The following is a 23,414-nucleotide window of genomic DNA, read 5'->3' as shown; positions in this document are numbered from 1 at the left end:
ACTGGCAAAAAGTGCTCTTCTCTGACGTAGTTTTGTCTCACCAGTGGTGATGGTCGGATTCGCATTTATCGTCGAAGGAATGAGCGTTACACCGAGGCTTGTACTCTGGAGCCAGATCGATTTGGAGGTGGATGGTCTGTCATGGTCTGGGGCTGTGTGTCACAGCATCATCGGACTGAGCTTGTTGTCATTGCAGGCAATCTCAACGCTGTGCGTTACAGGGAAGACATCCTCCTCCCTGATGTGGTACCTTTCCTGCAGACTCATCCTGACATGACTCTCCACCATGACAATGCCACCAACCATACTGCTCATTCTGTGCATGATTTCCTGCCAGATAGGAATGTCAGTGTTCTGCCATGGCCAGCGAAGAGCCCGGATCTCAATCCCATTGAGCACGCCTGGGACCTGTTGGATCGGAGGGTGAGGGCTAGGGCCATTCCCCCCCAGAAATATCAGAGAACTTGCAGGTGCCTTGGTGGAAGAGTGGGGTATCATCTCATAGCAAGAAGTGGCAAATCTGGTGCAGTCCATGAGGAGGAGATGCTCTGCAGTACTTAATGCAGCTGGTGGCCACACCAGATACTGACTGTTACTTTTGATTTTGACTCCCCCTTTGTTCCGGGACACATTATTCCATTTCTGTTAGTCAGATGTCTGTGTAACTTGTTCAGTTTATGTCGCACTTGTTGAATCTTGTTATGGTCATACAAATATTTACACATGTTAAGTTTGCTTTTTTTTTTTTTTTTTTTTTTTTGCTGAGTTTACGTATGCTACTCAAAGGGTGAATTTGCAAGACAAAAGATTTAAATGCCTCCGAACAGGGTATGACTGTGTCAAGACCTGCAACGCTTTGGGGTTTTTCACGCTCAACCGTTTCCGGTGTGTATCAAGAATGTTCCACCACCCAAAGGACATCCAGCCAGCTTGACACAACTGTATGAAGCATTGGCGTCAACATGGGCCAGCATCCCTGTGGAAAGGTTTTGACACCTTGTAGAGTCCAAGCCCTGACTAATTGAGGTTGTTCTGAGGGCAAAAGGGGGTGCAACTAAATATGACGGAGATGTTCCTAATGTTTGTATACTCAGTCTATATACTGTATCAACAAATTGGTCAGGGCACTAGACCAGTCTGCAGCACCCGGCCTCACCCTACTAGAATCTGAAGTGAAATGTCTACTGTTTTCTGATAATCTGGTGCTTCTGTGCCCAACCAAGGAGGGCCTACAGCAACACCTAGATCTTTTGAACAGATTCTGTCAGACCTGGGCCCTGACATTGAATCTGAGTAAGACAAAAATAATGGTGTTCCAAAAAGGTCCAGGAACCACGAATACAAATTCCATCTTGACACCGTTGCCCTAGAGCACACAAAAAAACTATAGCTACCTCAGCCTAAACATCAGCACCACAGGTAACTTCCACAAAGTTGTGAATGATCTGAGTGACCAAAAAACATTCTATGCCATAAAAAGAAACATAAAATTCTCAATTAGGATCTGGCAAAAAATACTTGAATCAGTTATAATACCCATTGCCCACTATGGTTGTGAGGTCAGGGGTCTGCTCACCAACCAAGAATTTACAAAATTGGACAAACACCAAATTGAGACTCTGTATACAGAATTCTGCAAAAACATATTCCGTGTATAACCTAAAACACCAAATAATGAGGATGATATCCGCTAATTATCAAAATCCATAAAAGAGCTGTTAAATTCTACTACCACCTAAAAGGAAGCGATTCCCAAACCTTCCATAACAAAGCCATCGCCTACAGAGAGATGCACCTAGAGAAGAGTCCACTCAGCATGCTGGTCCTGGGGCTCTGTACACAAACACAAACAGACCCCACAGAGCCCCAAGACAGCAACACAATTAGACCCAACCAAATCATGAGAAAACTAAAAGAGAATTACTTGACACATTGGATAGAACTAACCAAAAAACGAAACAAACTGCAATGCTATTTGGCCGTAAACAGAGAGAGTACACAGTGGAATAATACTTGGCCACCGTGACTGACCCAAAATGAAGGAAATCTTTGACTTCGTACAGACTCTGAGCATAGCCTTGCTTTTGAGAGAGGGTGCCGTAGGCAGACCTAGCTCTCGATGGAAGACAGGCTAAGTGCCCACTTCCCACAAAACTAGGTGGAAACTGAGCTGCACTTTCTACCGTCCTGCCAAATGTACAGTGCATTCGGAAAGTATTCAGACCACTTGACTTTTTCTACATTTTGTTACGTTACAGCCTTATTCTAAAATTGATTTTTTTTTAAAATTCTCTCTACACACAATACCCCATAATCACAAAGCAAAAACCGTTTTTTAGACATTTTTGCAAATTTATAAAAAATCATAAAACTTAAATATCACAGTATTCAGACCCTTTACTCAGTACTTTGTTGAAGCACCTTTGGCAGCAATAACAGCATCGAGTCTTCTTCGGTATGACGCTACAAGCTTGGCACACCTGTATTTGGGGAGTTTCTCCCTTATCTATTAGGTAAAATATCACAGTGTGCCATCCCAGCAGCAATATTTGTGACCTGTTACCACAAGAAAAGGGCAACCAGAGAAGCACAAACACCACTGTAAATGCAAACTATATTCATCTGTCCATTTATTTTCCCTTCGTACTTCAAATATTTGCACAATGTTACACGACTATACTGTACACAGCCAGTAATATAACATTTGAAATGTCTCTACTCTTTTTAAACTTTTGTGAGTTTTACTGTTCCATTTGGTTTATTATCTATTCCACTTGCTTTGGCAATGTAAACATCTTTCCATACAAATAAAGCCCTTTGAATTGAATTGAGAGAGAGAAAGAAAGAGAAAGAGAGAGGGTGCTGCTCTAATCTCTTTAATCTAGTTGAGTGGGGGAGACTTCAGAGAGAATGCTGAAGGCATCTGTTGATTTGCGCATTGCTTTGGTTTAGAAAAGGATTTCATCTGTAATTAGGACTAATTAGGCTAATAGGCTAGATTGTCTTTTGCCATAACAGAGAAGCTAATTTAGACCAGAAATAATCCCTTAAACAAAAATGGGGAATCCATAAGTGACCATGCTGCAAAGGTTATTATGTAATAAAGCTAATGACTATGAATAATGGCAAGCATATTCAGGGTTGGATCACATTTATGGCTTATTGTCACAGTTTCTCCTAAACTAATTTATGGCATGACCTAAATTACTGTGCCTTTGCTCTAATTGATTATAACAAAAAAAACAAATGTTATTACATTTCCAGAGCCAAGTGATAGCGATTTACAGTAGGTGACACCTCTGAGAGAGAGAAGAATGTTTTGAAATATTAACACTCTTTCTTTTGTCTTTGAAGCATCCTCCTCCTGAGCGTTATAGCAGGGACACCTACACGCTGCCAGCTCACAATGCTGTTCAATGGTTTGTCACCCATTTCAAACCATGAAGCAGGATTTCTGGAAGTGCCCAAAAATGTCATAGGGAATTCAGATATATGGTAAATAGAAATCAAAACTGGATGGTCTATAGAGACAGATGGAAGGGGTTGAGGGAGCTGAAGGATGGGACTGGATGGTCTATAGAGACAGATGGAAGTGGTTGAGGGTAGCTGAAGGATGGGACTGGATGGTCTATATAGACAGATGGAAGGGGTTGAGGGTAGCTGAAGGATGGGACTGGATGGTCTATAGAGACAGATGGAAGGGGTTGAGGGTAGCTGAAGGATGGGACTGGATGGTCTATAGAGACAGATGGAAGGGGTTGAGGGTAGCTGAAGGATGGGACTGGATGGTCTATAGAGACAGATGGGAGGGGTTGAGGGTAGCTGAAGGATGGGACTGGATGGTCTATAGAGACAGATGGAAGGGGTTGAGGGTAGCTGAAGGATGGGACTGGATGGTCTATAGAGACAGATGGGAAGGCTTGAGGGTAGCTGAAGGATGGGACTGGATGGTCTATAGAGACAGATGGAAGAGGTTGAGGGTAGCTGAAGGATGGGACTGGATGGTCTATAGAGACAGATGGAAGGGGTTGAGGGTAGCTGAAGGATGGGACTGGATGGTCTATAGAGACAGATGGGAGGGCTTGAGGGTAGCTGAAGGATGGGACTGGATGGTCTATAGAGACAGATGGAAGGGGTTGAGGGTAGCTGAAGGATGGGACTGGATGGTCTATAGAGACAGATGGAAGGGGTTGAGGGTAGCTGAAGGATGGGACTGCATGGTCTATAGAGACAGATGGGAGGGGTTGAGGGTAGCTGAAGGATGGGACTGGATGGTCTATAGAGACAGATGGAAGGGGTTGAGGGTAGCTGAAGGATGGGACTGGATGGTCTATAGAGACAGATGGGAGGGGTTGAGGGTAGCTGAAGGATGGGACTGGATGGTCTATAGAGACAGATGGAAGGGGTTGAGGGTAGCTGAAGGATGGGACTGGATGGTCTATAGAGACAGATGGAAGGGGTTGAGGGTAGCTGAAGGATGGGACTGGATGGTCTATAGAGACAGATGGAAGGGGTTGAGGGTAGCTGAAGGATGGGACTGGATGGTCTATAGAGACAGACGGGAGGGGTTGAGGGTAGCTGAAGGATGGGACTGGATGGTCTATAGAGACAGATGGAAGGGGTTGAGGGTAGCTGAAGGATGGGACTGGATGGTCTATAGAGACAGATGGGAGGGGTTGAGGGTAGCTGAAGGATGGGACTGGATGGTCTATAGAGACAGATGGAAGGGGTTGAGGGTAGCTGAAGGATGGGACTGGATGGTCTATAGAGACAGATGGAAGGGGTTGAGGGTAGCTGAAGGATGGGACTGGATGGTCTATAGAGACAGACGGGAGGGGTTGAGGGTAGCTGAAGGATGGGACTGGATGGTCTATAGAGACAGATGGGAGGGGTTGAGGGTAGCTGAAGGATGGGACTGGATGGTCTATAGAGACAGATGGAAGGGGTTGAGGGTAGCTGAAGGATGGGACTGGATGGTCTATAGAGACAGATGGAAGGGGTTGAGGGTAGCTGAAGGATGGGACTGGATGGTCTATAGAGACAGATGGGAGGGCTTGAGGGTAGCTGAAGGATGGGACTGGATGGTCTATAGAGACAGATGGAAGGGGTTGAGGGTAGCTGAAGGATGGGACTGGATGGTGTTCAGAGATAGATGGGAGGGGTTGAGGGTAGCTGAAGGATGGGACTGGATGGTCTATAGAGACAGATGGGAGGGGTTGAGGGTAGCTGAAGGATGGGACTGGATGGTCTATAGAGACAGATGGAAGGGGTTGAGGGTAGCTGAAGGATGGGACTAAAATCAAACAAAAGATAACTCATGTAAAATATACTGTTTCTGTAAAATGTATATAGTATGTATAAGCTGGAAGTAGAAGCCTATGTGTCGTTGTCCATTAGTTTAGGGGATGGGTGGGATGGATGGGATGGGTGGGATGGATGTGGTGGGTATGGTGGGATGGGATGGGTGGAATACCTTAAAAATATTTTTTCTCTCCCCCTTTTTCTGTGGCTCTCCTTTTCTCATTTGTGCTTTTTCAAAAGAGCTCTCCCTCACATTTTTTTACTCCTCCCTTCTTCCTTCTCTCCCTTCCTCCCTTTCTCTGTTTACTTCAGACAAACATACAGTGCATTCAGAAAGTATTCATATCCCATTTTGTTCCGTTACAGCCTTATTCTAAAATGTATTAAATTATTGAATCTGCAATCCCATAATGACAAAGCAAAAACAGGTTTTTAGACATTTTTGCAAATTTGTAAAAAAAAAAATAAAGAACTGAAATAGGACATTTACATAAGTATTCAGATCTTTTACTCAAGACTTTGTTGAAGCACCTTTGGCAGCTATTACAGCCCCACGTCTTCTTGGGTATGACATTACAAACTTTATTTGGGGAGTTCCTCCCATTGTTCTCTGGAAGGTTCTCCTATCTCCACAGAGCAATTTTGGAGCTCTGTCAGAGTGACCATCGGGTTCTTGGTCACCTCCCTGACCAAGGCCCTTCACCCCCGATTGCTCAGTTGGCCGGTCGGCCAGCTCTAGGAATAGTCTTGGTGGTTCCAAACTTCTTCAATTTAAGTATGATGGAGGCCACTGTGTTCTTGGAGACCTTCAATGCTGCAGAAATATTTTGGTAACCTTCCGCAGATCTGTGCCTTGACGCAATCCTGTCTCGGGGCTCTATGGACAATTTATTCGTCCTCGTGGCTTGGTTTTTGCGCTGACATGCACTGTCAACCGTGGGACCTTATATAGACAGGTGTGTGCCTTTCCAAATCATGTCCAATCAATTTAATTTACCACATGTGGACTCCAAACAAGTTGTAGAAACATCTAAAAAATGATCAGGATGCACCTGAGCTAAATTTCGAGTCTCATAGCAAAGGGTCTAAATAGTTGTAAATACATGTAGATAAAGTATTTCTGTTTTTTACTGTTAATAAATTTGTTCAAATTTCTAAAAACCTGTTTTTGCTTTGTCATTATGGGGTATTGTGTGTAGATTTATGAGGTAAAAAAAATATTTCATAAATTTTAGACTAAGGCTGTAACAAAATGTGGAAAAGTCAATACTTTACAAATGAATTGTACATTGATATTAACAGTGTTGATTAATTGCTCTCTCCTGACATCTCCCCACTTACTCCCCATGGCTTCTCTTCTCTCCCCAATAGTGGGATGTAGCTGTTTGTTTTTTGGGTCACTTAAAGATGGATCTTAGACGAAGTAATTGGAGGCTAAGCTGATTCCTCAGCAGCACGGCAGGAGGCTGGTCTATTATCTTTTACCATCCTGAAGTAATATGCTCCTGTCCAGCCCAGCCTCATCATCATTACCCATGCTGCACTGCCCCAGTGATGGAGAGAGACTGAAAGGACAGGGCATATATCATATCACCACTCGTATGTCGTCCTGTCCCAGTCTTCCTCGGCAGCAAACTGTGCTCACTCACACACAGCACGTTCAAACAGCATGGAGATGAGGAGAAATGAAAGGAGCAGTTTGTATTCATGTGCGCTCCGAATGGTATCGTTAAACAATAGATCATCACCCTGGTCTTCTCCGGCTACTTTGTCTCTCACATGATATAGTCATCAATCAACAATACTCAATTGAATGTTTCATTATTTATTTGTTATTTTCAACAACAACAAAAATGCCTTGCACCTTAGGACACAACTTCTCGGCCAGGCAAGTGAAATAGCAGGATAGGGATTTATCAAACCCTACCAGACACACGGGTATGAGAGCAGAACATGCATCCAGCACCCAGCCAGACATGTGCTCTGGTAACAGGATATGAGCACACAGACATCACAGTGAAGTTTATACACTGTTTTCAGATCAGGGTCTGGGTGCGGATACACGAATATACAACTGAATACTCCAAGTATTAAGGTACAGTGCCTTCAGAAAGTATTCATACCCCGTGACTTATTCCATGTTTTGTTGTGTTACAGCCTGAATTCAAAATTGATTCAATATTAATTTGTCTCATCCATCTACACACAATACCCATAATGACAAAGTGAAAACATGTTTTGAATGTTTTTTGTCCAAATGTATTGAAAATGAAATACAGAAATATCACATTTACATAAATATTCATACCCCTTTGCTATGACACTCCAAATTGACCTCAGGTGCATCCAATGTCCTTTGATCATCCTTGAGATGTCATTACAACTTGGAGTCCACCTGTGGCCAATTCAATTGTTTGGGACATGATTTAGAAACAAATACCTGTCTATAATGTCCCACAGTTGACAATGCATGTCAGAGCAGAAACTATACCAGGATGTCCAAGGAACTGTCTGTAGATCTCCGAGATAGAATTGTGATGAGACATATATCTGGGGAAGAGTATAAAACAATTTCTAGAGTGTTGAAAAACTATTCTGTGGTCTGATGAGACAAACATTTACATTTTTGGCCTGAATGCAAAGCACTACAGTATATCTAGAGAAAACCAGGCACAGCTCATCACCCTTCCAACACCATCCCTACCATGATGCATGATGGTGGCATGCTTTTCAGCGGCAAGGACTTGGAGACGGGTAAGGATAGAGTGAATGAATGAATGAAGCCAAATACAGGCAAATCCTTGATGAGAACCTGCTTCAGAGTGCATATGACCTTAGACCAGGGCGAAAATGTACGTTCCAACAGGATAATATCCCCAAGCATGCAGCCAAAGCAATGCTGGAATGGCTTCAGACAAGAATGTGAAAGTCCTTAAGAGGCCCAGCCAAAACCCAGACTTGATTCACATTGAAAATCTTTGGAAAGACTTGAAGATTGTTGTTTCCTGCTGTTTGCCATCTAACTTAATACAGCTGGAGAGAATCTGCAAGGATGACTGGGAGAAAACCCCCAAATCCATATGTGCAAAGCTGATACAGACATACCCAAGCTGTAAACGCTGCCAAAGGTGCTTCTACAAAGTATTGACTCAGGTGTGTGAATAATTATATGAATGAGATATTTCTATATTTCATTTTCGATAAATGTATATAAAATTAATAATATTTAAACAATTTTGAATTTAGGCTGTAACACAAAATATTTGGGAATAAATCAAGGGGTATGAATACTTTTTGATGGCACTGTATAAGTCTTCTGGTCTCAATCAATGTCTGAACAGCACACGACACGACACTACACTGCACTGCACTGAATTACACCACAGTACACTACACTACACTAAATTAGACTGCTACACTACACAAAATTACACTATACTACACTAAATTACACTGCACTTCTCTACACTAATCAATACTACACTAAACTCATCTATACTACACTAATCTACACTACACCAAATTACACTACACTACAGGGACCTGTATTTGCCCCCTAATTTCATGGCACTCAGGCACTGCTATAGCTGATTGCTTTGCCAGGGTAAAGCATTGCATTTCTTTGCATAGAATGACTCATAGAGTCTACAATGGAGGCTGATGTATGAATCCCGAATCCATTAGAAGCTGGTACAGTATAGCTGGGAGGTTGATGAAAGAGAGCACTAGCTTTGAGCCTACTGCGGTGTTCACGTGTCATAATACATAGAATGTTAATGAGTACAACATATAATGAATGGTCCTCTGATCCGGAACCACTCTCTCCTTGATCACAGAGGACTCGCTGTTTAAATACCTTTTTAAACTGCATTCTAAATGAGATGGATCAGTTCTATCTATCCATGTTCCGTCTCTACAAAGCCTTCTCTACAATAGGCTGGAATAGATAGGCAGAATGATTCTCACTTGTTGTTGATAAGGCTTCTAGCGGCAAGCCTAGTGTGGGCGGAACTAAGTTTGCAAGTTTGCCATTTTCAAAAGAGTAGAAGTGCTTATTTTAATGGTGTATTCTTTTGGTGTCAGATGTGAAATACAGAGTGTCTTGAAATGTCTACATAATTGAAAGGCACATTTTTTTGTTGTGATTGTGGCTTCTTTTAAAGTTGACTTTTTTTATGGGTGTATACAGGAGTAGAAGCAAGCCCATGATTAGAATCTCCAAAGTTTTGCTCTCCAAACATCAGCCCAAAATGTAGATGCCCCACTGATGTTTTCTGAACAATGACGTTTCCTGCCCTGTGTCAAACTGATAGATCACATTACGGTCGCCCTAAGGGACAAACCTGCTTTCAAAATAACAGCCTGCAAAGTTTGGTAATATGATGCAAAGTGATTTACAGGAAAACACTGGAAAGAGAGGATTGTCAAAAATAAGCATTTCTTGACATATCTCAATGGCAGTATTTTCACAAATGGTCTATATTGGTCTGTAATGGTCTGTATTGGTCTGTATTGGTCTGTAATGGTCTGTATTGGTCTGTATTGGTCTGTAATGGTCTGTATTGGTCTTGTATCTGAATGCAAACGTGATCTTGTGAAGCTTGAGAGAAAACAGACCTGGTTTTATTTGGGGTTGGTAATGGACTTGGCAGTGGAGTTGACCTTTGAGCCTGCGGAGGGGGGTTTCTGTCCAGAGGGCAGCTAAGCCAAGCTAAGCTGGCTGTATGGATCTTGATCGGAGCCGGGTGAGGAAATCAGTCAGAGAGATCAGGAGGTCATTCCCACCAGACCTGAGCAAGAGCATAGGAAGAGCTCTCTATCGATCGGCTGAAAGTGATAGATAGGAGGCTGAAATGGAGCAGGCTGATACAGACAGAGTTGCATCCCTGGCTGCATCTCTAGAGCCTTGAAGCCCAGGCTCCACAGCGGGAAGTAGAGCATCAGCAGAGCATCAGTACAGCATCAGCAGAGCATCGCTATACCACCACCAGCACATCCAGATGCATTAGCCCCACTGCTGCTGCCCTCATTCTTCCCCAAACCATGTGTGTGCTTTGGGGCAGGCGGAGAGCCTCTTGTGTCCCTAGTGCATGACCTTGGTGTCTTCTCTCCTGGAGCGCTGCAACTCACTGTCATTTTTACTCATCAGGGATAAGGACTCCTCCCACCCACCTGACTCATTCATCTATACTCAACAAAAATATAAACGCAACATGTAAACATGTTGGTCCCTTTGTTTAATGAGGTGAAATAAAAGATCCCAGAAATGTTCCATACGCACAAAAAGCGTATTTAATCTCTGTTAGTGAGCATTCTCCTTTGCCCAGATAATCCATCCACCTGACAGGTGTATCATATCAAGAAGCTGATTAAACATCATGCTCATTACATAGGTGCACCTTGTGCTGGGGACAATAAAAGGACACTCTAAAATGTGCAGTTTTTTCACACAACACAATGCCACAGATGTGTCAAGTTTTAAGTGAGCGTGCAACTGGCATGCTGACGGCAGGAATGTCCACCAGAGCTTTTGCCAGAGAATTGAATGTTCATTTCTCTACCATAAGCTGCCTCCGTTTTAGAGAATTTGGCAGTACGCCCAACCGGCCTCACAACCACGTCAGCCCAGGACCTCCACATCCGGCTTCTTCACCTGCGGGATCGCCTGAGACCAGCCACCCGGACAGCTGATGAAACTGAGGAGAATTTCTGTCTGTAGTAAAGCTCTTTTGTGGGGGAAAAGGGCTGAATGAATTAATTTCAATGGACGGATTTCCTTATATGAACTGTAACAGTAAAATATTTTAAATTGTTGCATGTTGGGTTTATATTTTTGTTCAGTGTAGATGTACAATGTATCAGATATGGTATTCATGAACTCTGCAGGGGATTTGTCCTATAAAGTTAAAATATAGTGGTTCTACTTCCAGCCATGTTTTATTCACCAGCTTCCTAGCCCAGCATGAGAAGTAGCAATTCCTCGCCACTGTGCTCCAGAGGGTGGTTCACTTCCTGTCTGTTCACTATAATAGCCAAACCTCAATACCCCCTGAAAATGACCTTCCAAAAGAAAGGTCATTTGTACTTAGACAGAGTTCTTATATGTTTACAGTGCCTTGCAAAAGTATTCACCCCCTTGGCAGTTTTCCTATTTTGTGGTATTACAACCTGTAATTTAAATGGATTTTTATTTGGATTTCATGTAATGGACATACACAAAATAGTCCAAATTGGTGAAGTGAAATGAAAAAAATAAATGAAAGAAAATAAAAAACGGAAAAGTGGTACGTGCATATGTATTTACCTCCTTTGTTATGAAGACCCTAAATAAGATATTGTGCAACCAGTTACCTTCAGAAGTCACATAATTAGTTAAATAAAGTCCACCTGTATGCAATCTGTGTCACATGATCTGTCACACAATCTCAGTATATATATACACCTGTTCTGAAAGGCCCCAGAGTCTGCAACACCACTAAGCAAGGGGCACCACCAAGCAAGTGGCACTATGAAGACCTTGGGGCTCTCCAAACAGACCAGGGACAAAGTTGTGGAGAAGTACAGATCGGGGTTGGGTTATAAAAAAAAAATCTGAAACTAGGAACATCCCACAGAGCACCATTAAATCCATTATTAAAAAATGGAAAGAATATGGCACCACAACAAACCTGCCAAGGCAAGGAGGGCATTAATCAGAGGCAACAAAGAGGCCAAAGATAACCCTGAAGGAGCTGCAAAGCTCAACAGCGGACATTGGAGTATCTGTCCATAGGACCACTTTAAGCCGTACACTCCACAGAGCTGGGCTTTACGGAATAATGGCCAGAAAAAAATGAACAAACATGTTTGGTGTTCGCCAAAAGGCATGTGGAAGACACCCCAAACATATTGAAGAAGGTACTCTGGTCAGATGAGACTAAAATGGCATTTTGGCCATCAAGAAAAGGCTGTCTGGCGCAAACCCAACACCTCTCATCACCCTGAGAACACCATCCCCAGATGGTGGTGGCAGCATCATGCTGTGGGGATGTTTTTCATCGGCAGGAACTGGGAAACTGGTCAGAATTGAAGGAATGATGGATGGCACGAAATACAGGGAGATTCTTGAGGGAAACCTGTTTCAGTCTTGCAGGTTACCTTCTAGCAGGACAATGACCCTAAGCATACTCCTAAAGCAACACTCGAGTGGTTTAAGGGGAAACATTTTAAATGTCTTGGAATGTCCTAGTCAAAGCCCAGACCTCAATCCAATTGAGAATCTGTGTATCTGTGTTTTCCATTGAAGAAATCAACCAGAAGTTGAAAGCGTTCTCAGACATTATAGACTTTCTTTAGACAGTGGAAAGAGCAAAAAAGAGCTTACGAGAGACATAACATTGTTACAAAAACAACAAAAACAAACTAATACATTTTTTAGAAGCCATGATTCATGCTGTTGTTTTTAGAGCTTCAACTTGCTTTTGTAGTTTTGTGGTTTGTCCACCTTGTATTTTACACCACTCAACTCACATCGCAAGGTATTTTGTTTTTGATTGAAAACTTGTCCATGTCAATTATGGAATGGAGCACAATCCATAATGTACTGTAATTAATATTTTAAGGAAGGATTTGTCCAATCAGCAGAGTGTCATTGAGACACTTTGGTTGCTGAAGGACAGGTTCACCCATAAATCATGTGTACTCATAAATAATGTAGAACTATAGCAAATCAATGAGACTAAAGGGTCAATACTATCTATGAGCTGTCATATGGATTGCCATGCCCCCGCAACCCCCTCATACCATCCATGACAGACAGAGGGTTCTCTGGTTTAAGCATATGTACAGAGCAGCAATTCACCCAAAGTATTTTCCCTAGTAGGAGATGATATCTATGAATTTTGGAACCTTATAAATCAGTGAATACTACACTTTTCATTAAAAAAATGTGTTTAAATGATAGTATTTATTTTTAGTGTGACATATGGTTGTGTCTGAATGTTATCTCTCCACTGTGGATATTCTCCTGAATCTTCTCTCTTCAAACCCACTCCTCCTTTCCTCAGGGCATTGCAGTTAGTTAATGAGTGAGTTTATTTAAAAAAAAATGTTTTTAACTAGGCAAGTCAGTTAAATTCTTATTTACAATGTCAGCCTTCCCCAGCCAAACCCTAACGACTCTGTGCCAATTGTATGCCGGCCTATGGGCCTCACAATCACAGCCGGATGTGATACACCCTGGCATCGAACCAGGGTCTGTAGTGATACCTCTAGCACTGAGATGCAGTGCCTTGGACCGCTGAGCCACTCAGGAGCCCGAGTGACAAAAAATACAGCTGCACAGTAAGAAAAATGGAGGAGGTCCAATGATTCTCATCTAGATCTTGGGTTGATTTTTTTTGTGTGATGTGGATTATATTGCACAGCAGAAACGCCAACAGTTCAGAGGAGAATTGTTTGCTTCCTTTTGAATCTGTCCTTTTATAGCAACCATATGTACCACTCGTTATGAATTTAACTGGCAATCAGCTCATACAATTTTCCGTACTGAACAGACATGATGTTGTAAACTGCCAGGAATGGGCAGAACAGGTGAGGAATAATGAGAAGTTGTTGGAAAGAAGGATGCACATAACCATGGTTATGATGAGTACTGTACTGTTGAAGAGTTGTGTGTCAAGTGTGAAGCACTGACATGGCCGTATAGTGATACCTCTCCAACTGAAATTATATTGTACATCACTAGCATACACTACATTATCTTATTCACAGGGGGAGCCAGGAGCCTCTTCTTAGGCCAAATGATCCCATTTAAAATAGTTGCATACTATGGTCCTTCCAGGGGGATTGATCCAAACTTACACACTGTCATATTGAGGTGAATCAGTTTTCCACCCTACACAAACATCTATACCATGTCATATTCATACGTATAAAGCATACTTCTGCATCCTTTGCCTCAAGCTCTGCATTCTGACAGTTAGAATTAGAACAAAGCAAGCAACTTGACAGACATATAAAAATTATTCTGTTCTTCTCTGAAAATATATTAACCGTTTTTGTTCCTTGTTTTCCTTTTTAGAATACAGCCATTGTCAGCAGAGTTCTGTGTTTTCCAGGAAATGACCAACTCTCTCTATAATGCCCCTGAATTAAGTCAAGATAAATGAAATGTAATACCACCAGCCAAATGAGGCCTCCCTCGTGATAGCGGTGTTTAATTTCCTACACCAATAGGCCGTGGCCATGGGATTACCAGCATGCTCTCTCATTAGACCTCTGTTCCCAGGCTGGCACTCACTGAAAGATCTCCACTATCAAAGCAGCCATTGAATCCAGCAGCACTTCCCACCTTGTCTCCCCTGTACTGGCCTGTGGAAGAGAGACAAAGAGGGAGAGAGAGTTGGCTTGGTCTCAGGTGGAGAGAAAGAGAGAGAAACAGAGAGACCCTCATTAAAAGGCAGAGTTCATTTTACAAACATCCCCAACGTTGTCATGCAGTGATATATCGTCATGTGTTCCCCTCTCCTCCACCATACTTACTTCCTCCCAATTTAAAGCCCTTTGGACTGAGAGAGAGGAAGAGACACTGGGAACTACACAGAGAGGAGAGTACAGTGGGTGAAAGGATGTGTCTCTCTTAGCCTGCTTAATAGCATCCTGACACAGTTTGACACTCATTTTATGCCTGGATCATATTCATCATCATGTTATTCTGCTCGTATCATTTTCTCTGGTCACAAATAATGTGAAAAGTAGAAAACACTTATTTCAGAGAAGTGGGTTATCTAGTCACTCAAATTTCTTGACTGTTGAAGGACTGTCACATTTGAAGTGCACATTCTGTCTTGTTCAACCATCACATGCTCATGTTGAAAATATATAATGAGTGGCCCAGTATTATAATACAGTTATCAATCAAATGTAACATATTAGGGATTAAGCTGGGTTTACAACTGACACAGTGGTGTGTTGACATTAATAAGTATATATACAGTACCAGTCAAAAGTTTGGACACACCTACTCATGCAAGGGTTTTTCTTTAGTTTTACAGTGTAGACAAATAGTGAGAACATCAAAACTATGAAATAACACATGGAATCATGTAGTAACCAAAAAAAGTGTTAAACAAATCGAAATGTATTCTATTTTTGAGATTCTTCAAAGTATCCACCCTTTGCCTTGATGACAGCTTTGCACACTCTTGTCAATCTCTCAACCAGCTTCATGAGGTGGAATGGATTTCAATTAACAGGTGTGCCTTGTTAAAAGTACATTTGTGGAATTTCTTTCCTTCTTAATGCATTTGAGCCAATCAATTGTGTTGTGACAAGGTAGGGGTGGTTTACAAAAGATAGTCCTATTTGGTCCATATTATGGCAAGAACAGCTCAAATTGTCACGCGGAATGACGCTGGAGAGACGAAGCAGGTACGGGGAGTAAAACATTTCATTATAACAGACAGAGGCGAGACAGGAACAGCGTCAGAAACCAATTCAAAAGACAACAACAATACAATGCAGCAGTGGGGAACAGAGCAGGGAACTGACAAATATAGGGGAGGAAATAACAGGTGATGAGTGAGTCCAGGTGAGTGCAATAACACTGAAGCGAGTGACGAGGGAGGACAGGTGTGAGTGATGATGGCAGGAGTGTGTGATGCAGGGTAATCTGGCGCCCTCAAGCGCCAGGGGAAGGGAAGAGCGGGAGCAGACGTGACACAAGTAAGCAAAGACAAACAACAGTCCATCATTACTTTAAGACAGTCAATACGGAAAATGTCAAGAACTTTGAACGTTTCTTCAAGTGCAGTCACAAAACATCCAATCAAATCAAATTTGATTTGTCATATGCACCGAATACAACAGGTCATTAAAGAGCAGCAGTATAATAACAAGAGCGCGGCTATATACAGGGGTACCGGTACAGAGTCAATATGCGGGGGCACCCGTTAGTCAAGGAAATTGAGGTAATATGTACATGTAGGTAGAGTTATTAAAATGACTATGCATAGATAATAACAGAGAGTAGCAGCAGTGTAAAAGGGGGGGGGGGGCAATGCAAATAGTCAGGGTAGTCATTTGATTAGATGTTCAGGAGTCTTATGGCTTGAGGGTAGAAGCTGTTTAGAAGCCTCTTGGACTTAGACTTGATGCTCCGTACCACTTGCCATGCGGTAGCAGAAAGAACAATCTATGACTAGGGGGGCTGGAGTCTTTCACAATTTTTAGGGCTTTCCTCTGACACCGCCTGGCATAGAGGACCTGGCTAGCAGGAAGCTTGGCCCCAGTAAAAAAACATTTAGCAATATGATGAAACTGGATTTCTTGAGGACCGCAACAGGAAAGGAAGACCCAGAGTTACCTCTGCTGCAGAGGATACGTTCATTTGAGTTACCAGCCTCAAAAATTGCAGCCCAAATAAATGCTTCACAGAGTTAACAGACACATCTCAACATCAACTGTCCAGAGGAGACTGTGTGAATCAGGCCTTCATGGTCAAATTACTGCACAGGAACCACCACTAAAGGACACCAATAATAAGAAGAGACTTGCTTGGGCCAAGAAACACTAGCAATGGACATTAGACTGGTGGAAATCTGTCCAAATTGGAGATTTTTGGTTCCAACCGCCATGTCTTTGTGAGACGCAAAGTAGGTGAACAGATGATCTCTGCATATGTGGTTCCCAATGTGAAGCATGGAGAAGGAGGTGTGATGGTGTGAGGGTGTTTTGGTGGTGACACTGTCAATGATTTAATTAGAATTCAAGGCACACTTATCCAGCATGGCTACCACAGCATTCTGCAGTGATACGCCAAATCATCTGGTTTGCGATTAGTGGGACTATCATTTGTTTTTCAACAGGACAATGACCCAACACACCTCCAGGCTGTGTAAGGGCTATTTGACCAAGAAGGAGAGTGATGGAGTACTGCATCAGATGACCTGGCCTCCACAATCACTTGACCTCAACCAAATTGAGATGGTTTGTGATGAATTGGACCGCAAAGTGAAGGAAAAGCAGACAGGTTCTGAGCATATCTGGAAACTCCTTCAAGACTGTTGGATAAGCATTCCAGGTGAAGCTGGTTGTGTGTGCAAAGCTGTCATCAAGGGTGGCTACTTTGAAGAATTTAAAATCTAAAATATATTTTGATTTGTTAAACACTTTTTTGGTTACTACATGATTCCATGTGTTATTTCATAATTTTGATGTATTCACTATTATTCTACAATTTAGAAAATAGTAAAAAATGAATGAGTATGTGTGTCCAAACTTTTGACTGGTACTGTATATCCACAACAGACGTGTGTTTACATCTCTCCTCTCTCTTTCTCTCCTCTTTCTTCTCTCTCTCTCTCTTCTCTTCTCTTCTCTTCTCTTCTCTTCTCTTCTCTTCCATGGCTCAACAGTGTGCTAGACCTGCTCTAGTGGGAGCACTGGCCAAGTTTCCTGGGTTAGAATGTGGATGTTTTAGGGCAAACAGAGGCAGATGTGGTGAGCGGATCACTAGCCTGTAGGCTGGGACAGCATTCGGAGCTTGGCTGGCTGCTTCTCATGCTGGCTGTGTCACTCTGGCTGACACCATAAATCTCACTTATTTTCAGATCCAAGCCAGACGCAGGCAAGAATTATGGTCCAGACAACATTGCCAGGCAGCGACTGCACCGTGCTGAATGCTAACAGAGAACCGCATGATAAACTGGGCAGCCACTTCTCCTACACGTTACAGGGCAAAGGCTGAAAAACACTCTCAATCTGTGTGGCTGAGACAGGGCTGATTGGCTATCAAATAGAGTTCAGAACTGGTAGCTATTTGCTCCTGGGTCGCAAGACAACACGTATCAAGGCCATGTGAGGTAGTCGCTCAAAATAAGTGGGTTGTAGGTATCTGGTTTCTCAGGTACAAGAGTGACAGAAATGTATCCCATACTTAAAGAGTCTAACTTTCCCAGTCAGGTGGTAGCATTACTAGTTAATAGAGTAATCATTCCTATACTACAGGAATCTGGCTCATATTTCCCTATGACCTCTGTCCCATATAGACTCAGCTTTAAGTAACTCTCCTGTTGTGCCCCAATGCTCTCCGTTTTGCATTAAATTGCACTGTCTGTGTGTGGCTGGCTGTGTGGGCCATTGAAGCATCTCTGTGACATTCCACTGTGGCTTATTACTGCCAGAACCTGCTCTCTCGCTTCTCCTGCTGGTTCCAGCCTGCTGGGTCACTTCCAGCCTCTGTAATGCTCTGTGTTTCATCGAGTCTCAACCATTTACCTCATCATCTATTATAAAAGACCCTCTGGAAATGGAGGAATCCCAGCAGGGACAGAATTAATTTACTGCAGCCGCTAATTCAGGGAATTTGAATCAAAGTCAGCAAAGTCAGAATCTATATGATTCTATATGCTATATAACAATGTTACAGTCTATAAAAAATATAATGAAAATACATTTGAAGATAGTGCCACATTATTGATTTTGTGAGTCCTTGGTATTTTTTGTCTCAACCAATAATAATTTCACTCAAGCCTGAATGGACTGGTAATTGACGCTTACAAACGTCCATGCTCCTTTTAACAGAACTTAATCCCCCTTTTCTCTCTTTTTTCAATGCCTCTTATTCACAAGCACACAAACACAAGTGAAAGTCTTAAGGAGCAGTGTACAAATCCATGTGTTTTCCCCTCATGCAGAGAAAGGGCAATGTTGACAGGAAGTCAAACACACGGCAGCTAGAGCCTGTCACAAGGTGTCAGTATTAGTGATATGAAAGGATAGAGACGTCGTTTTAGAATTAGGTTAATATCCATACCTAAATTCTGCATAATGTCATGCTGTCGTCAAAGCATTTGAGAGCCAAGTCTTCAATACAGCTTTAACTGAGCAAAGTAAAGAGGACCGCTCAGTTTCTGCCCATTGTAAAGCCCTTTCAAAGCCAAACCATTGAAATGATTGTGAACCTCTTTATAGAGGTTTCACAGTAGCAATTAAACAAGACGACCTTGCTTGGTATGACCTTTTTCACTCTATAGGATTCAATTGTCATGTGGGTTCCTCAATAGAGCAAAGAGCAGACAGTCCTCAATGACTTAATGGCTGTGTACCTTGGCTCCAAGGCATTTCTAGTGGTGGTTCAGCTTATTTAGCCGTCTAATTGAAATTGAGATGTAGTGAATGGCTATAACAGACAATGTAATGTTCATGTCTGGCTAAGACAGTAAAGCCTTTCCCGAGCCTATCTTAATTGAACCAAGTATATCTTCTGACAGTGTGATGGCTGTGTAATGAAAGTTTAAGAGCTCTATTGGGAGTAATGAACCCCTGCCGATCCTCTTTCTCTACTAGGGTTCCCATTCACTAACAGTACTAAGGTCAGACACAGCTGCCCACTCACTAATAGTACTGAGCTTGCTTCTCTACCCAGAGCTGTGAACTCACTAACAGTAATGAGTCAAAAGCGGTGTTCGTTCTAGAGCTGTCCACCTAGTAGCAGTGCTGATTCTGGAGCTGTCTACTCCACAGCAGTCCACTCAGTAATGGTGCTGATTCTGGAGCTGTCTACTCCACAGCTGTCCACTCAGTAATGTTGCTGATTCTGGAGCTGTCTACTCCACAGCCGTCCACTCAGTAATGGTGCTGATTCTGGAGCTGTCTACTCCACAGCTGTCCACTCAGCAATGGTGCTGATTCTGGAGCTGTCTACTCCACAGCCGTCCACTCAGTTTATGATGCTGATTCTGGAGCTGTCCATTTTTTGAGATTTTCACTCTGTAATCGTGCTGATTCTAGAGCTGTCCACTCAGTAATGGTGCTGATTTTAGAGCTGTCCATTCAGTAATGGTGATGATTCTAGAGCTGTCCATTCAGTAATGGTGATGATTCTAGAGCTGTCCACTCAGTAGTGGTGATGATTCTAAAACTGTCCATGGTGCTGTTGTAGAGCTGTCCACTCAGTAGTGGTGATGATTCTAAAACTGTCCATGGTGCTGTTGTAGAGCTGTCCACTCAGTAGTGGTGATGATTCTAAAACTGTCCATGGTGCTGTTGTAGAGCTGTCCACTCAGTAACAGTTCTGATTGTGCAGCTGTTTTTCTCCTTAGTGTATTCTGATATTACCCTGTGTTTGACTGTGATGGTCCCCTGTCTCTCTCTCAGGACACAGAGATCCTGAACACGGCCGTGTTGACAGGGAAGACAGTGGCTGTCCCGGTGAAAGTGGTGACCATCGGAGCAGACGGCATGGTCACTGACGTCTCAGAGGCAGTGGACTGTCGCTCCACAGATGAAGATGTGGTCAAGGTCAGTCAGGGGAAACTAATCCAAAATAAATTATTTGAGTCATAGACAACTAAAAATCTTTATTATCAAACTTATAATAAATGTTTTTCTAAGCCTCATTCTTGCATTCTCTTCTCACTAGCAGTGTAATTTTGAAACATTGTCGCTCAAATTACCATAACATTTCAAGTAATTTATGTGCATATTGAGTTTGTATATGGTTAGAAAATATTGCTGTTCGAAAAAGTGGCAGCATGTTTGCATGAGCGTCATGCAATTTTTACTTTTTTTTTTACATGTTGGTATTATTTGAGTGTGCAGATGTCTTAATTGAATTCCAGTGACCAGTGTTTAGTGACCAGTGTTTAGTGACCAGTGTTTAGTGAGTGAGATGGAGTTTCCAGTGAGATGGGTTTCAGCTAGCTCATGGAAGGTGGAGCGTATTGAAGAATGGTCAAGTGCAGTTGCATGGTCATTTATTGTTGTATTGACTGTAGTCTGAGCCTGACTCGTTGCCAGTTGCAAGAAGTGACAAAACTCAAGTACGTTTAGAAAAATGTATTTGTATTTCATTTTTCATTCATCCAAACTCTTTTCAGTCTTCAGACTTTGGATATGGACTTCATTCCACACATAACACTGCTTTGAAGCACTGTGTTTTTCTTGTGTTCACATACAGTGGGGCAAAAAAGTATTTAGTCAGCCACCAATTGTGCAAGTTCTCCCACTTAAAAAGATGAGAGAGGCCTGTAATTTTCATCATAGGTACACTTAAACTATGACAGACAAAATGAGAGAGAAAAAATCCAGAAAATCACGTTGTAGGATTTTTAATGAATTTATTTGCAAATTATGGTGGGAAAATAAGTATTTGGTCAATAACAAAAGTTTATCTCAATGCTTTGTTATATACCCTTTGTTGGCAATGACAGAGGTCAAACGTTTTCTGTAAGTCTTCACAAGGTTTTCACACACTGTTGCTGGTATTTTGGCCCATTCCTCCATGCAGATCTCCTCTAGAGCAGTGATGTTTTGGGGCTGTTGCTGAGCAACATGGACTTTCAACTCCCTACAAAGATTTTCTATGGGGTTGAGATCTGGAGACTGGCTAGGCCACTCCAGGACCTTGAAATGCTTCTTACGAAGCCACTCCTTCATTGCCCGGGCGGTGTGTTTGGGATCATTGTCATGAAAGACCCAGCCACGTTTCATCTTCAATGCCCTTGCTGATGGAAGGAGGTTTTCACTCAAAATCTCATGATACATGGTCCCATTCATTCTTTCCTTTACACTGATCAGTCGTCCTGGTCTCTTTGCAGAAAAACAGCCCCAAAGCATGATGTTTCCACCCCCATGCTTCACAGTAGGTATGGTGTTCTTTGGATGCAACTCAGCATTATTTGTCCTCCAAACACGACGAGTAGAGTTTTCATCTGACCATATGAGATTCTCCCAATCTTTTTGTGGATCATCCAAATGCTCTCTAGCAAACTTCAGACAGGCCTGGACATGTACTGGCTTAAGCAGGGGGACACGTCTGGCACTGCAGGATTTGAGTCCCTGGCGGCGTAGTGTGTTACTGATGGTAGGCTTTGTTACTTTGGTCCCAGCTCTCTGCAAGTCATTCACTAGGTCCCCCCGTGTGGTTCTGGGATTTTTGCTCACCGTTATTGTGATAATTTTGATCCCACGGGGTGAGATCTTGCCAGCCTGGTGCAGGTCTACAATTTTGTTTCTGGTCTCCTTTGACAGCTCTTTGGTCTTGGCCATAGTGGAGTTTGGAATGTGACTGTTTGAGGTTGTGGACAAGTGCCTTTTATACTGATAACAAGTTCAAACAGTTGCCATTAATACAGGTAACGAGTGGAGGACAGAGGAGCCTCTTAAAGAAGAAGTTACAGGTCTGTGAGAGCCAGAAATCTTGCTTGTTTGTAGGTGACCAAACACTTATTTTCCACCATAATTTGCAAATAATTTCATTAAAAATCCTACAATGTGATTTTCTGGATGTTTTTTTTCTCATTTTGTCTGTCATAGTTGAAGTGTACCTATGATGAAAATTACAGGCCTCTCTCATATTTTTTCCCCACTGTAGTTTAATTATAATCTCAACTGCTATACAGAGGCTGTAAAGTGCCTTAGGATTCTATTCAGGTTAGCCACTGACATGTGACAAATAGGCACACATTATTTTCATTTGCACAGCAGTAAAGACAGAACAATAGGGGTGCATATGGGTGTGCCTGATTATGCAACAACTAAGACACTGGGAATTATTTATTTGAACTAAATAGGATTGAATGAGAGCAAATATGCAATGATTGACAATATACATGGCATTTTATCCTTGCAAAGAATTGTACGTTCAAGCTTACAGTATGTTAAATCAATAAACAAAACCGGAACAGACAAGAAAACTCTCTATTTTTAGAGTGTCTGTTTTCAGATTTAAGCCCCAAGACAGGATACACATTTAATAGGGAAACATCAATGACAGGTCGCTTGAGTTTTCTTTTCTTTTCCGTGACTCTCTCAAACCGAGGGCACACTCCACAAAACACAACACCAAGCCCAGAACAGTACAGTGGGATTCAGGCAGAGCCTCCACATCAATGGCTCACTTCTGTTCTCTGAGAAATCCTCCTCCTGACTCACAGTGACTGGTTCATTATCAATGGAATGGCTAACTCTCCAAAACACCAACTGGAGTAGAGACAGAGCCTTCAATCTGTCCACAGTCTGTTTCCCATCCTAACTGGCTGAGCTGTCAACAGACAGGTCCATTATGTGCCAAAGGCTCTGCCAGTTGATGTCGGTTTCCCTCTCTTTGAACATGTCATGAAGATGAATTC

The 23,414-nt window shown here is 42.4% G+C and overlaps 1 protein-coding gene across 1 annotated transcript in view; it reads left to right on the top strand.

The window, feature by feature from the left end:
- Nucleotides 1–23,414, top strand: part of LOC118393138 (transmembrane protein 132C-like) — a 220,518-nt gene that overhangs the window by 177,768 nt on the left and 19,336 nt on the right. The window contains exon 5 of the mRNA XM_052461454.1: nucleotides 20,440–20,583. Coding sequence (XP_052317414.1) covers nucleotides 20,440–20,583 — 144 coding nt within the window. The remainder of the gene's footprint in view (nucleotides 1–20,439; nucleotides 20,584–23,414) is intronic.

This window comes from Oncorhynchus keta, chromosome 14 (genome assembly GCF_023373465.1).
Source record: "Oncorhynchus keta strain PuntledgeMale-10-30-2019 chromosome 14, Oket_V2, whole genome shotgun sequence".
In the NCBI taxonomy this organism is placed as follows: Eukaryota; Metazoa; Chordata; class Actinopteri; order Salmoniformes; family Salmonidae; genus Oncorhynchus; species Oncorhynchus keta.
This window is presented reverse-complemented; position numbering and strand designations above follow the sequence as displayed.